The sequence below is a fragment of the Schistocerca serialis genome, chromosome 5, assembly GCF_023864345.2.
Source record: "Schistocerca serialis cubense isolate TAMUIC-IGC-003099 chromosome 5, iqSchSeri2.2, whole genome shotgun sequence".
In the NCBI taxonomy this organism is placed as follows: Eukaryota; Metazoa; Arthropoda; class Insecta; order Orthoptera; family Acrididae; genus Schistocerca; species Schistocerca serialis.
The window spans coordinates 80,295,445-80,312,698 of record NC_064642.1 but is presented as its reverse complement, the minus strand read 5'-3'; the positions used below and the strand labels follow the sequence as shown (position 1 = coordinate 80,312,698).

The 17,254-nt window shown below is 37.2% G+C and overlaps 1 protein-coding gene across 1 annotated transcript in view; it reads left to right on the top strand.

Annotated features, from left to right (window-relative positions):
* Positions 1–15,372, top strand: part of LOC126480765 (STING ER exit protein) — a 36,769-nt gene extending 21,397 nt beyond the window's left edge. Inside the window, exons 3-4 of the mRNA XM_050104055.1 lie at positions 10,200–10,428; positions 13,809–15,372. Of these exons, the coding sequence (XP_049960012.1) occupies positions 10,200–10,428; positions 13,809–13,967 (388 nt within the window). The 3' untranslated portion in view covers positions 13,968–15,372. The remainder of the gene's footprint in view (positions 1–10,199; positions 10,429–13,808) is intronic.
* The last annotated feature ends 1,882 nt before the right edge of the window (positions 15,373–17,254 follow it).

Below are 17,254 nucleotides of genomic sequence, written 5' to 3'. Positions count from 1 at the left end.
ATACCATCATTTACAAATGAAGCCCCACCTAAAATTCTTTTCCGTTTGTAAAAGTTTTCGAAATGACTCAAGTTGTCACTGTAGACTGACTGGTAAATTTTTTATTTGCTTTTAATTAATAGCCTATCCTAGCCAATGACATTTTTGCTTACCAGCATTAATTTCAGTCAGTGCAGTTTTATCATTGCCATAGTTCCAGGCTCGCAAAAACTATTTACCATTGAACTGGCACTATATGGTTGGAACATCTGTCTAGGCACCAAGTTGTATTAAGTGTACTAGAATAATACTGAAAGGGAATACGTACATGCTCTTTGCTCTACCTAGAAACACACAATTTGAATTTCAACTTGGTTAGGGAGTACCATTTATTCTCTGAAATCTTAAAATTTGATACAGAAAAGCATGTTAAGTCTCCCAATGTTTTGTGCACTGCTATCTTGCTTAAATTTTCCATTTCTGAACTCAATCAATAAAAAGAATAAAAATAGCCCTCCCTCGTCAGACATTATCTCCAACAATTGTCTTTCTCCTTCCATCTGAAAGACAGAACATTGACACACAAAAAATACAGAGAAGCCACTAAGTATGCTCATACATTACCACTTATTGTGCCACGATAGGCACAATAAAAAGATTCACAGAAACATAGCTTTCAGCCATTAAGGCCTTAATGGCTGAAAGCTATGTTTATGTGAATTTTTTTATTGTGCTTATCACGGCTCAGCATCTCCGCTATATGGTGAGTAGCAACTTTCCTTCTCTCGTATTGTTACATTCCATCCTGGATTTTCCATTGTTTGTTTATCACTTATTGATCACATATCCCTTGTCAGCATACAGGCACATTAGACCACTCAAGAAATACTAATTAAAAATACAAAGAAAATTCCATATCCATTTACAGTAACACAGCATGCACAGCTATAATGGTGACTTCTCACTTGTTACTGACTAGTTTTATCATCTTAAGTAGATAAATACTTTGTGTACCTGCTGTTTTCTCCGCAGGTGAGTATATTACTGGGCTTATCACTAGGGCCCTCTGCTTTTGGCAAGAACCAAAAAGCGGTTATATCTTGCAGTCCCTGTCTTCCTTGTTGTTTGCTCAACCCTTAGTTGTGTTGTAAAAATTTAAAAATAACTATTTTCTCACTTTTTGGTAGATCAAATGAAGTGTTAGGTGATTAAGTAATGTAACAAACCAGTCATCCCAGATTGTATTAAGAGAACAGTAAAAAATGTTTTAAATTAACTGTACTTTTTATCTCTAATCTGAATCAACAGTTTCTTGTTTAATTATGTCAGAATATGACTTGGTTGTAAATGGGGCTGGGAAGATGGTGATAAATTGTAAACCATATTTGGACATTGAACAGTAGAAAAGGAGAGGAAACTAATTTAACTTAAAACACTGAGTGCCTAATGCTGACAGACTCCAGTAACAAGAAACAGTTTATTTTGACTGTCCTTTGTACATACTTAAATTGCGGCCTTCCTTTCTCTTTCCTGCAATTATATATTGTAAATTGTCTGATGGAGCATGGTGTAAGGCTGTGCCAAATTGCTGGGAAACTTAAAACCAAAGAACATACATGGAACTGTTAATACAGATCTTATAAATTCACTGATGTTGTACCATTATGGTGTTCCTTAACCACAGGCAGTTACAAAATCAAGACACTGGTAAAAATAAACTTCAAAATTAATTTCACTCTGCAGTGGAATGTGCACTGATTTGAAACATTGTGATATATTAAAACTGCATGCCAAATCAGACTCGAATCTGGGACTTTAGCTATTTGCAGGCATTCGCTCTACCTAATGAGCTAACCAAGCGCGACCCACAACCTGTCCTCACTGCCTTACTTGCATCAGTGCCTCATCTCCTACCATCCAAACTTTACAGGAGTTCTCCTGCATACATCTTGGGATAAAGGATATTGAGGGTGTAGCGGTTCACCTAATTTTTTTTCTTCATTTGTTGTCCTCTGTGTCGACATACTGGCTGAAAAAATGGGGGTAGATGTACAGTACTGTCTTCCGTAAATTATGTAGTTGACAGATTCACAGTTGCATTTTACGGTCTTTTACTTTCACTTTTCACAACCCCCAATAATACACAGTTATATATGGCCAGTGCACTATAGCTATAACTTCCTATAAGTCTCATTAAACAATCCACATACTGCTACAATAGTTTACTGTTGAACATCTATGAGTTGTAAAAGCCTAACCACAAAGTTCACAGTTCTTGAAGAATACACAGGTACGTATGAAGCAGACACAGTCACTGTTTTAACACACGCCCTAATTGTGTAACACTTATTACACTGTTTAGTTAGTGCATTGTTGTCGTTCTAACCAGCACAGGTCTGAAACTCGGCCGTGGATTGACTGTCTCGTGACCAAAAATTGGGCCCTTATAAATCATCACAATAATGGGTGCTGAAACTACATATTGTTCGAAGTTTAATTTACAGAAATTACAATTAAAACTTAACTCATTACATTGAAGAATTCCATCTTTTTAACAGTTTCTTCTGCTACAAGAGTTAGGCGGAATTATTTGTTCAAATCATGAAATTAACAAACATAAGTATGCAAACAATACTTTGGATAAAACTGTTAATTACTTTGGAATTAATGAAGGGCTGGTTTTGCTAACACATTTTCGAATAGAGCCAAATAGATTCTTTAAGATTACTAGTATTTTGTCTTCCAAATGTTTATAATTAATATATAATTTATATTTGTTTATATGTCAACAAAAGAATTTAAGTAACATAACAATTACTGATTCCAACCTATAACAAAAGATACTAACTAGGAATAGTCAAAATAAATTAGAAAATCAGTCACATACCTAAAACTAAGCACAAAATTAGATCTGTTGTTATATTCATTAAAACTAAGGGCCAACCTTTCTGTTTTATGAAAATGCAGATTATACTTGGGTATGTAAAAGGTAATTAGTTACAATTGAAAAAATGAATTTTAAGGAGGCAGAGGGCAAAACAAGAGGGGAAGTAAAAAATATCCCAGCTTGCTTCATCACAAGTGGATATGGCTTAAGGCACAGCCTGGGTGATTGTTTTCCAGGTTTCGAGTTCTGGTCTAGCACACAGTTTTAACTGGCAAGAAATATAGAAAACATAACTTTATTGCTTGCTAGAGCCCAAAACTACATAATTCAGGACTTAAACTACAGATTATCAATTTGTAGTACATCTGAACACAAAAACACCTTGGCTTCTTATTCTAAAATCCTGTTTCACAGCTTGAATTGTTTTTTACTATGTCAAGGAATGTTGATGTATGTCAGACAACTTTCTGGGTTTTAACAAGTGTGTAGGTGTAGAATTTTCCACCTGTAAGTAACCCAAGGTCAAAATTGCGATTGTAACGATTAAAATCAGACTGTCGAACACAAAATACTGTTGTTCAGTAAAGTTAAGAACTTCCTTATTTCAGTCTCCTGTTATTCAGTAATAATGTTCCTCACAGTGGTTTAAAACCATTTATTTTAATATATTATTTTTCACTTTTGCCCCCACTTCTTTATATATTTTTTTAGTTTTAAATTTACACTATCAACATTGTGCAGATTATCCAATAACTTGTTCCACAGCTGAGTAGCCATGGATCATATGGTCTTGCAGAACTGAAGGAAAAATAAAAATTAAATAACCTCAGATTGTAGCCATAATGTACCATTGCTTGCATCTACAAGAGAGATTATGGGAGAAACGACATGTCTCAAAATTGCGATGGACTGTATCCCATCAGGGAGCAGACCAGTGCGAAGACCTCAGAAGAGGTGGATGGATGGATAAAGAGAAGATTTGCTGCAGCCAGGCATCTTTGAGAATTGGAGACAAACAGCAGAAGACAAAAGCAGATGGAGAGACTTAACTGTGATATCACATGGTTCTCTGGAGCTGACCACTGCTTTCAGCCTTGGAAGCACTAAGGAGGTACTAACTGAATTGAGAAAAAAAAATAGAAATTTATGGAACAATTTGACTAAATGAGGGATCAGTTGATAGGGCATCCTCAAGCATGAAGAAAATGTCAGTTTGGCAATGAAGGAAAGTCTAATGGATAAAAATTGTAGATGGAGACCAATGGATGAATATAGTACGCAGATTGAAGTGGATGGATGTTGCAGCAGTTATTTGGAAATGAATAGACATGCACAGGAATAGAGTAGTGTGGAGGGCTGCATCAAACTAGTATTTGAACTAAAGACCACAACAATGACGACGACATAGACTGAATAAATTATTTAAATTAGTTTTAAAGATCTATCTTAAAATGAGTGCCAATGTATTTGTTTGAAAAGAACACGTCTGGTGTCCTGCGGTGGCCCGGTGTAATGTTAATCTCTCTTTATACAGCTTAAGCATTTTCGTGGACTAACTTGTTGAAGAATGCTGGTTCTGCTTTCTTGCAGCGCCGATGTCTTCTGCTAGCACTGGACGCTTCTCTGAAGATTTCACTGCTAGGAAGGGGAAATTCTCTCTCTCTCTCTTCTTATTTAAAAAATACGCTACTCTTAGAATATCATTCAATGCACCAGAACATATTTATTTCCACTTTGTACAAAAAAAACAACTAAACTTTATGACGTAAGCCCACACATTACTGGGCATCCAGAATCATTTAATTACACATTTTTGAACACAATTAATACATAAGCTTTTATCGTGGCTGACTATCCACGTCCAGTCTACGTACTCTCAACAGCAGTTCAATGTCTAATAAACAGTCACTATCTCGAGTCAGTCCATTTGTTTTTCAACAATAGAAAGCTACATTACTCTTTGCAGCCGACCACGGAGCTTCTGCGCCGTATTTGATTATTCTTGGCAGGTCGTGCTGAACTTTTGCCAGTGCCGACGAATGATCTCCCTTCCAGTTTCACCTGCACAAACAATAAATGGGTGCAGTATCCCATGCTCATCCTTACACCCTGCTTTAAAATAACGCGTGCTCGAAACGGCTGGAACACAAGTGTCTCCAGACTTTCATAAAATTCTGGGGGCATTACAGTCCTTCCCAATCCCTTTCAGTGTGAACATGTGCTCATTGTCACCTGGATGGAAACTCTAACCTTACTTCCTTTCTTCTTACAATGTCATTTAGATTATGTAATAATTTAGCAACAATGTCTGATGTAACACCTAGGAACCTTAGCAACAATTAATTATTAGGTCAGTAAGCCCAAAACTTCACTACATTTTCATTCCTTCTTGCAAACATCATAAATAAATGTAAGCATCCAAAGACTTTCTATAAATTCCTACAGGATATCAGATGCTCTCACAGTTCATTTTGTGTAGTCATCATCATCATCATTGTCATCTTTCTTTCAAGGATATCTCTTTTCCCACTCAAGTTGTAGTTCAGGATCTTCTGAGGAATTCTGTGATCTGGCATTCTCATGAGGTATTGTTTCCAATCTTCACAATATTTTTGAATTTTTTCATTCATGCTGAAAATATTTAATTCTTTTCTAATATATTAATTTCTAATCATCTGTCTTTTTGTGCAGCTCTTCACCTTAGGAAGAATCTCTTCTCTACTGTTTCATTCCTTCTTATTTCTTGAACTCAGTTTTTACTTCCATATGATAACACCGGAAGTGCAATTACTTCATAGGATTTCATGATAATTTCTTTTTGTACTTTATGGGCCAGTGTTCTGCTAATGTTACCACAGACTGCTTGGAATTTGTGTATTAAAGTTGTACTTCTTGCAAATTTCATTCAGCAGGTATACTGATCTCTGAATAATAACAATGTCATCAGCAAACAAAAGAACATTCCGATTTTTCCCATTTGTTACCTTAATTCCTTTGTTTAGCTTATATTTCCATTTGTGAAGGAACAAGTCAATGTAGATTTTGAAAAGGGTAGGTGATAGTCCACATCCTTGTCTAATGCCTTGGTTAATAATTATTTCTTCTAATCAATTTGTACCTGTGTTCATTACAATGCATGTAGTTTCGTAAAGACTTTTCACTGCCTTTGTTAGGTGATAAGGATATTCACATTCAGATATAATCTTCTATAGGCTATCACAGCTCACACGGCCAGAGACGTTGTCAAGTTCAATAAGGGCCATATGGGTTTCTGTATTAAATTCTCTGTGTTTTTCTATTATATTTTTAATTACAAACACATTTTCTGTGCATCAACAACCTGATCTAAATCCATATGTCTTTGAGTATAGTTTGTAGCCAGTATTTACAAGACTTATGCCATGATAGTTTTTACAGTCAATGTTTCCTTTTCTGAAAAGAGAGATTACTTACTTCTGCTGTATACCAAGGCTCTGGGATTTTGCAGTTCAACCAACATTCATTTATTGATTGTAAAAGTCTTTTATCTAGTGGTAGCCCTCCATATTTAATGTGTTCTGCATTTATTCCATCTATTCCAGTAGCTTTTCTGTTCTTGATGCTTTTCAAAGCCTTTTGTAATTTGTCCATAGTAATTGGATCTACTGTTTAATTGTAAATACTTTCTCCAATGTCAGCTTTGGCCTTCTGGGTACGCCGCAAGTCTGTGTAATGATTTAGGGGTATAATGTTCAGTGAGGCAGTGTCTTTTCTTCCTTGTTGAGGGCTTTCATGCCTTGTATGCACATTGCTGTCTACCGTGTACATCATATTCTAAGATGCTTATGAAAGTCTCATGATTCTTGATGTGCTTTGTGCACTAGTTGTTTTACAGCATTCCTTTTTATTTTGTACATTCCTCAGCTTTCTGCTGTTTTTATCTGTAAAAACGTCAAATAAGCTGTTTATTTTTCTTTAATTTCTGTGTTCCAAATTCTGAGTCATTTTCCCCCGTTTGTTTTCTTCCTTTTACCAAGTGCTTCTGAGCCTGCTTCTTTGAGGTAGGTTTTGATATTATTCCATTCTATATTGATGCCTTTAATGACTGGTGAAGCAAGCTTTTGTTGGAGTCTGTACTGATAATGTTTCCTGATATTATATCCTGGCAGGAGATGTACTTTGAACAACTCTTGGTGTGTCTTATTTTGGAGAGTCTTTGTCTTCTTCCATTTTGATAGTAACCTTATCTTACTGCCTAGAAGGAAGTGGTCACTACCTGTGCCGCTTCCTCTATAAATACGTGTATCTTGCATAAGTTTCTTCATTTTATCATTAATAATTATGTAACCAGTCACAGATCTTAATCCTTGTGCACTCCATCTAACTTGTGAATGTCTTTCGTTCTGTAAAATGTGTTAGTAATTTTAAAATTGTTGATGGAGGCAAACTGGCATAGTTCAAGTCTATTATTATTAATAATATTTTCTCCAAAGAGTCCTACTGTTCCTGGTGAGGAAGATTTCTAACTCTTACATTAAAATCACCAGCAATGACAGCATAGTCCATCTTATTGATCTTGTTCACTTCTTTCTGAAGATCATTGTTTAAAGTGTCAGTATAATCCTTCCTTCCCTACTCTGGGTCATAGACATCCATAACTGTCAGATGATCTCTTGAAATCTGAAATGTGAATGTCATTATTCTTTCATTTATGAAGCTCAATTCATTAATCTTTCCTCTCCATTTATCATTGACTAAAATTGCTACTTCAGCACGCTCATTTTCTTTGTGGGACACCACTGTAAGCTATCCAGTAGTCTGTCAAATCATTTGTTCCTTGTAGTTTGTTCTTAATTTCTGCTATTATTGCAGTGTCTTGTTTCCTCTCATTGAGTACTTGATTAAATTTGCTTTCTTTGTTGGTCAGCCCTCTAACATTCCATGTTGCCAAAGATACATAATCCGTAATGCCAAATCATTTGTCCTTTAAGATTTTGTGGTTGTCACCAGTTGATCCAGTTCTGTATCTGAAGCTGTTTCTGAGTTTGCCACTAATTTTAAATCCCCTGGCTGTGTTACAAGCGCTGCACCAGCTAAGTTGCATGATGGAGCTGCCACCTCTAGGTATTGCAAGGACATTTAATCTTTAGTTCAGGACTTCTGTTTCTCTATGGAGTATTTTGTGGACCTTTCTCCAAATACCTGTTTTTAGCTGTTTTCTCTTCTGTCAATTGGGATTAATGTGTAGCCATTTTTAACTACTCTGTTTGTCTTTGTGTTCTACAGTTCTAATGTGGGTGCGTATGACCTTAGTTGTTTTTACGCCCTAAAACAAAACAAAGAAACCTGTAGGTATAGTGACCTGCCTCATTTTCTGTCATGGTTGCGTTACTTAGGGAAGCTGGTTCACCAAGCCTCCAGAGCCCTCCCTGCCCTATGTTGTGGGGTAACTCTTCATCTGGCTCCTCAGTTGAGACCACTCCGGCTAGGGCGACCCTGCCAGTAGCTATGCTACTGCCAGCACAGCCCCAGACTTCAGCACATAACCCCCCCCCCCCCCCCCCCAATCCCAGCACTGAAAGTTGCTTCTGTAAGGCAGTGTCCCCTGGAACAGGGCAGTATAAGAGCTTGATCAGTTTCTGTCATTTCTCCTGAATATGCCTTCAGAGGTCAGTGAAGAATTTGGTATGCAAAGTAAAACTACTGGTTCTACTGACAATATTGTAAACAGATATATTGCTACTCACCATATAGATGAGACGTTGAGTCACAGACAGGCAGAACAAAAAGACTGCTTCACAGCAAATGCCACTTGCTCACTGCCTACCAACACCAGCTTTTCTGAATTGCGCAAGGGGGGCGTATATCATATGTTCCTGAACCCTTAGCCTCAACCTTCGCTGGACCCCGTCTTTCAACTGCCTGTCCCCTTCCCACCTCCGACTCAAGCACTACACAGCCTTCTATTCCACTAATGCATCAACGCTTACCCTCTTCGTGTACTTTTCTCCTTTTCTGCTGCTCCTCCTCCCCCCCCCCTCCCTCTCCCCTCAACCTCCCAAATGCGTGTAGCAGCCCTGCCCTGTCCCCACCATCTCTGTGCATGCTCTCACAAGGAGCACTATACCTCCCCCACCCCTACCCTGCTATCTGTCCCCCTCCCCACCCCACTCCATCCCAGCCTCTTTCTTCCTCCACCATCCACAGATTGTTTCTCCTATCAGAGTCCAACATCAGGGCCAGTGAGTTGTGTTTGTGTGAATGTGTGTATATTTTCTACTTTAGAAGAAGGTCTTTTGTTGTGCCTGGCTGTGACTCAGTCTCTTCTTCATAGATTTTCCATTGTTTGTGTGGGTAAGTCAGTAAAACCAAAGACGAATAACTTATAGGGAAAGCGTGTTTAGCTTAATTTCTTGTCCAACTGATCAATGTGCTAATTTCATCCAAATTAGTTTTCTGTCTAGATACCAAGAAAGTATGTGTGTGATATTTCATGAACCTTCTATTGATTTATATGAACTTTAGGAACTTACAGATTTTTATTCACAAAATATTGTCTTTTTAATTATTTGAATTGTTTGCTGTGAGCACATAGGCATTTTATTTGTTATTGTTTTTGTTGTGATCATTTGCAAGAAATTAATCTGATGAGTAGTGACTAGTGGCTGGCTTCTAAGCACAGGCAAATGCAGTCTGGCATGTGTTAATAGATACAAATCCCAGTACAGTTTGAATATAGAATCAACCAATTATGAAAATCCATAGCATCAGTCTGATATCTTGGTGTACTGTTCAAAGTGAAAGAGAAATTCATTCTTAGATCTTGTTATGAGGAAGGTAAATAAAAGAGTATGAACCATTGAGGGTATTCTGGGGCTGCATAGATACACAATGAAAGAAATAGTGTATGACACAATCACATTACTTTTCTTCAAACACTGTTCATCTTTATGGGATAATGATCAAAGAAACGTTGTGAAAGTTGAAGAATAGCTAAGTGGTAGCTGAAAATCATGGGTATATGCATAGTGCATTACATAAAGAGCTATTTTTAAAGTTCTACAAACTTGTCTTTACACAGAATATTAACAACACATCATTCCTCTCTCTGAATGTCACCCAAGGACCACACTATAATAGCTGCAGAGACTAGATGGTCTTTGGTTTTTTCCCTTGTGGCACATGGAAATGTAATAAAAAATGGGTGCAATCAATTGCTGGTACCATAAAGCATATAACTGTTTGTGAAGAGGAAATGTTGATGTAACTGTTTCTTATAATATACTGTTGTGTATTTAAATATGGCTCCTGTACCAAGTTTGTTTGTTAATTATTCTTACTTATTTTCTGTCAGATGTGGACTTTTACTGTACTACAAACATGATCCAAAAAGCAATGTAATATTCGTAGTGAAAGGTGCAGTTATTAAGAGTTCCGGGGAAGGACCAATGACTACAATTTACAATCAAGTTGCTGTTGAGAAACCTAAGAAGATTATGGTTACAAAGCACACAAAGAATATGGGCAAATTTAGCTCAGTCACAGTGTCAACAATTGATGAAGAAGAAGATGAAATTGAAGCTGTAAGTGTGTTTGCTGTGTTACATTTCCATTTTTGTATCACTTTTCATAATCAAACGTTGAAATAATACGTTTGTGCAATCTAATTAAAAAGAATTACACCAGGCGCATTTCAATTTTATTCACAAAGCATCTTCTGTGGTTTTGGTGTTTCTCTACATAATCTGCTCCTTCCCGTCTTGCTAGCAGTAGTTGGTGTTGACAGGCTTCATTTCACATCTGCACTTGGCAGTTTTTGGCATTTTGTGTTATTTTCGGTGCTGCACTATTTACAATTGACTTTCTTAACTGTTTTTCATTCATCACTGCCACAGTGTTTAAAAACATTTTTCAAACTTTTGTCCCTAATTTTAATATTATTATCTGACTTCTATTTCTTTGTGGTGTAGTTTCCTGTACAGCCTTCTGAAAAAGGTCACTAAGTGCCTGAAACTGGCCAAGAAATTAAATTTTTTATATGCAACTGGTTGCTTGTTATTTCATTATATGAAAATGACATGTTAATCAGTTAAAATTTCTGTAGTAACTTTACTACCAGTCACGACTGTGTACAGTGAAAAAGACCAGAAACTGCAGGTCCAGTTTGCGGTTATGTGCACAAGACAAAGACTCCAGACATATTATGAAATTGATTTGAAGGCAAGTAGAATTTTGGAACCAGTTGTAATTTTATAAATCATGTGAAACTGTGACTGATAGCAAAGTTACTAAACAACGACTAATAATCCCTGTGTCCTGCTACCCGTTGGCAAACAAAAACAATGTAAATCTACTGTTTGCATAAGAAGCAGAGAGAGAAGGGTATGTCTGTCAATCAGAAAGCAGTTTGTCTGCTACATTCAACAATCTCTAGTTCATTGAAACAACATTTCAGTACAAACAAAATTTTTACCACCATTCTCAGGTCACAAAATTCATGAGTAACATCATTTCTATATGAATAATGGTTGGGTATTTAATTTGCACACAGTTATATAGGTGCATAAGCAGGAACGAGTTTGGCTAGGCAAGTCAGAGGGTAGAAAAAGCTCACCTGGGCTCTCCTACTCTACAACATAACACATCTACAAACATGCTGTTTTCTCCTTCATTTACTTGTGGAAGACATTTACATGTCCATTAAAAATATTGAACTGTTTCATAGTTGAAGACACGATACAATTACATGCTGCCCTCCAGCCTGCAGCAGTTCTTGGAATTAATAAGAACAGAATACAAAAATTTCAAGGTTTCTGTTATTACAGGGGTTATCTGTCTTGAGCTGACTGCAATGTAATTAAAAAGAATTACACCAGATGCATTTCGCTTTTATTTACAAAGCATCTTCTGTGGTATTGGTGTTTCTTTATGTAATCTGCTCCTTCCCTTCTTGCTAGCAGTGGTTGGTGTCGGAAGGCTTCATTTCACATCTGCACTTGGCAGTTTATGGCATTTTGCGTTATTTCCCGTGCTGCACTATTTACAATTGACTTTCTTAACTGTTTTTCATTCATCACTGCCACAATGTTTTTAAAAATTAAAGATAAAAAATGATACTTATGCCTGTTGCTGTTACTTGTGAGTGTCAATTATAAAGTGCACACAGCACAATGCCATGGTCCTAAAAAATAGAGGCAGGAGCAATAAGTAGTACAATACTGAGTCCATTAATACAATAATAGCTCTTAGATGCCTACACGTAGTTCACATTGCCTTGCATAAAACTATTGCAGAGAAGCGAAACAAAAAGTGCAGACATCATGCCAGAATATGAGCTAATCAGCCTATGGCAAGCACATGTTGAATTTGGTCCCAGAGTGGAGGTGAAAGTACAATAAAATAATAAAACAAAAAACCTGTTGATAAATAAGTTAACATCGACAAGCAAGTGGCGCTATGGATGGTAATTTTGGGAACTAATCTCCATACAGCTGGAGCGAGGTCTGTAGCATGATTGCAGGAAACCTGTCAAAAAAAAACAAAGTGTGAAGCACATAAAATATTGGGAAGTGACTGTACAGATAGTGAATTGTGGGCACAAGTATATAATAATGAAAGAAGTAGCACTGAAATATATGCAGGTCGCAAGAACGTTTCATGAAAGACTTGTATCTGGCTTCTAGTGGCTTTAATATCAGTATACAGTACTGTATGTGCCGAACAATTGCTCATGATGGGAACCTGCTTTCTAGTGAATAAGTTTCTCTTTTTGGTGGTTTTTGATTAACTGGAATGTTAATCATTCCAGGATCTTAAAAATCTCATAGAGCAATGACACGGGTTTGAAACTTTTTGCGTCATTTAGTCCCTTTCCTGGTTTCAACACGATGATCAAAATGGCTTTCCTCCATGTCTTTGGGATTTACATTTTAAAATGAAGCGCTGTTTCAGTGATTTGATTCCAAGTTCTCAATTTATCCAACCCTCGGCACCAGTTCCTCTGAATTCATCTTCAAGAGACTGGTTTTCACAGTTTAGGCATCGTAGTTGCCCTGCCATATGTTGTGCCATTACATGTTGTTGACTTGCCACATGATTTGCAGTCACTTCTGAAATATTCTTAGGGCTTGTGGGATCTCCAGAGAGGCTCGTGAGAAATTTCTAGGTTTGCTTACTTTCATGTCAAAACTTTCAACCAGGTTTTTTTCACTTATCCTTTGGCTTCAGTAATGGCTAGCATCTGTCTCTTTTCTGCCTGTATGATTTGTTCAGAGAAAAGATGGTTCTGGTAAAGTTCTTACCAATACTCAAGTAAAGGTTTGATAGTCTTTTACAGTCTTAGTAAGACTTCTTTGTGATACACCATCATGTTATTCAACACCCTCAAACCCCTTTGGTGATCTCGATGAAGTTGTTATATTCTTAAGGCCCTCTGCAGCATTTTCAATTTGCTTTTCTGAAATTCAAATTTGTCCTGAACTGTACCTACTCTGGTTTCATCATAGAGCTGACGATACATATGTGTGAGGTGTCATCTCACCCACACATATGTCGCTCTGAGCAGCAATCCCAGAGTTTGTCAGTATTGTGGTCTATCTCCCCTTGCCACAGTTGACTGAGGATAGTTTGATGCTGTGATCTAGCTGGAGATCATTTCACTGCCCATGCCTTGAGTGCAGCTCCATTGTCATTGGTCCCATAGTAGCTACATATCGTATTTGGTAGATGGGATCTCCCAACACAAAGCTGATGTCACGATAGCTGAAATTAGTTCATTCCTGGAAGGTATAGTCGTTATTTGTTATATATGATACCTGCCAGTATTTTCACTTGTTTTATATTCTACCCTAAACTTTGAGAGTTGGCACACAGTTCTGTCTGTATCTTTGTAAAGCTTGGAATTAAAGTATTTCTGAAACATTTGTGTATGGCATTTATGACAAATTTTTTAATTTCTTTACAGCGGGAAGTTGCTGATTCTTATGCCAACAATGCACGAATCATCGAAAAGCAGTTGGAAAGGAAGGGTATGAACAAGAGGAAAATGGTTGTGCAACAGACACAGGCTGAAATGGATGCTAAACGGAACAGAGTTCGTGGAACTTTAATTGACAATAATTAATGATATATTGGATACAAAAAGAAGTAAATGCACAGATTTGAGAGTTACACAAGTACAGAAATTGTACATATTGTAATATACCACATAATTACATTAATATTTGAAAAATATGCTCACAATAATGTGAATAACATTATTAATTGCATACCCTTTCTTAAAAACATAAAAAATTGTATTCTTCACTTTTGTATACCACTGTTACACAGCAGTGAGGCATATTACAGGGAGGGGCAGTCAAACTTGCATTTATTATTAGTGCGTGGAAGCGTTGGAAGTAGTGGGGGGGGGGGGGGGGGGTCGAGTAACCAAGGTCACCACTGTGTTCTCCAACACACAGCATTTCAGTAGCCATGGAGCAGTGGACTAAGCAACAATGGTTATTTACAGTGAAAGCGTTCTACCAAAGCGGTAGCTATGTAGACACTCAGCGTTGTTTGTGGGTGCATTTTCAAATTAATCGTAATAGGCCGGTGCCTTCAGTTGACTCAATAAAAACTTGGGACGGAAACTTTGAAAATGTCTGTGAAACAACAAGGAAAAGAGGTGGCAGAGCGAAGACAGTACATACTCCCTATAATGTGTAACATGTAAGAACTGCTGTGGGAAGAAGACCCTGGAGATCAGTGTGTTGCGCTTGGAATTTTTGGCAGGACTGTCTGAAGGATTTTGAGGTTAGACTTACATCACCACCCATACAAAATCCAAGTGGTTAACACTTTGAATAACGACGACTTCATGGTCCAACAGCAGTTCTGTGATTGAATAAAACGAGGAGATTGTTCACAACCTCTGGATGAGTGACAAGGGACATTTTCCCCTCAATGGATGTGTGAACAAACAGAACTTTAGATACTGGTGAGAGTTTGGTGTGCAATGTCCTCATCGGGAATAATAGGCCCTTATTCTTTTGAGAATGAAAAAGGGCAGTCTGTTACCGTGAATGCTGAGCGCTATTCAACAATGTTAAGCACATTCTTCATACCTTAGCTTTGTCAATATGCCGTGAACGATGAAACATTATTTCAACAAGATGGAGCAACAAGTCACATAGCCTGCATGAGCATTAATGTTCTCAATGAAGTTTTTCCTAACCAGGTGATTTCCAAGAATGGAGCAATTGCTTGGCCCGCCCATTCACCCGACCTTACTAAAAGCAAAGTGTACAAAGAAAGACCTCATAATGTTGGTGATCTCAAAGCAAGAATCCGGCTGGAGATCGAGAGAATTCCTCAGGGTATGCTCCGTCATGTGATAGACAGCTTCGTAAATCACCTGCGAGAATGCTGTGATCGAGAAGGACGCCATCTTGCTGATATTATTTTCAAACAATGAAAAATGTGTTGATGTTTCTTAAATGCTTTTTAATGTAGAATAAGATTGTATTAATAAAATTTTGATATCTGCAGCTGTGTTTATTTTACACTTATTTAGAAAATGCATGTTTGACTGCCGCACCCTGTATACATGATGCATCCATCTTTATCTACTGCATTGTTTACCTCAACTCTTTATGATCACCTGAGTCATCTTGCCAATATGTCCGAAATAAATAATGGGTTTTAACAGTTGACGTAATTCCAGCTGTGAAAACTATTTAGGCACAATAGCTACACTTCTTCGCAGTCATATTTGCAATGGGTTCATCCAACTAGCATGTAGCACAATCTATGTGGTGTGGGGTTGGGTTGGATGTAGGGATAGTAGAAGTATGGACTAGGATGTTGTGTAGGTTGAATAAGTGACAAAATACTATCTTGAGTGATGTTTGGGTATCAGTCGTCGGAGAGATCAATGAGAAATAGTAGAAGGAATGAGGAAGGATGTTGTTGAAGTTTCAAAGAACTGGGTTATTTTGCATAAAGAGGGACTTATTGATCAGTGACTGCTCTACAATCGCTAGGTGTTTATTGGTATCACCAGAAGAAATGACACAGGAAATCTGTTTCTCAACCATCTGCACAGAATATTATCTGCCTCTAAAGTTTGTCAGTATATTTGGGTAAATGCTACTTCCCATCGTAAATGCAGTTCCTATATGTGTTGAGGCTCTAGTGGCGTGGTTGACAATGTCAACATAGAAGTACTGTTGGTCATTGCTTTGTTTTACATGAACAGAACTTATTGTGGTGTCAGAAACTTGACATATTGTTTGACACAAGTGAACTCGGATGCACAAAACTGAGCAAGTGGTTATAATACAGGACTCCCATTCAGGAGGACAGCAGTTTAAGTCTCTCAAGGTGAGGGTCTGACAAGTTTTTCGACATTTTGCTCGACAGTCCCTAGTTTTAGAAAAAAAATCGAGGTCAAAGTTGATGACAGGAAATCGTAATGCATCGAAAGATCATCTGGAAACAAACATCTATCATGAATATAATTTGGGGTCCAAAGTTAATAATGTTTAAGTTATTGTTGTTGTGTTTTCGTGCTGTAGCGTGGGTTTCCATCATTCAATGTGTCTAGCAGAGTGAGGTCGGTAGTCAAGCAATCAAGACATTAGTTTACCGTACTGCTGGTCCATGTGTGATTCTTGGCCGTGGTGTTTTTTGTTTTTTTTTTTTCTTTTGATATTTTTTCTGGTGTATCTGTTAATATTCTGATAATCAGAATACTTTTCTTTGCCCTCTTTTGAAATAAAAGTTCAGGAGGCTGACAGTTATTCTCATTGTAATACATAGTACAAAAATACACCTAAAGTATATTATTGAATAATTATAACTGACTGACTGTTTGTAAGCATTCTCAAAATCAGTGGAGTGAAACTTATCATAGAAACAGGCAAAATATAAATATTTCACATACCGAGCATAATACATGGAAGAAATCAGTGCATTGACATGTTTTCCAGTACATTGTTTGTGGAAAACCCATACGATTTATGTTTCTAGAAACAGATCTACGAGATATCAATTAGGATGCGTACCAAGCATATCCTAAAAGACAGACACGGACAACTGGTTGTTGACCAATAGGTAATTTTACAGCAGCCACCCTGTCTTGTAATTCTTTGCTCTCATGTGATGAACTACTTTGCCTGTCTGAAAAAGTAAATGTCACAGTGTTGACAAAGAGGTACTTTTTGGTGGTGTCATTTTCATAGTACAGATCAGTTGAACATCATCATCTACTAAAGTCCTATCCAGTGTGTCATGAACCACGATGAAAATAACTACCGATACTTTATACATACTTATTTGGCTATTAATCATACACCATGGTGTTTTATGCCACATAAAGGAAAGAAGGATATTCCCATTATGAGAATATTAGCACATGCACCAAAAGAA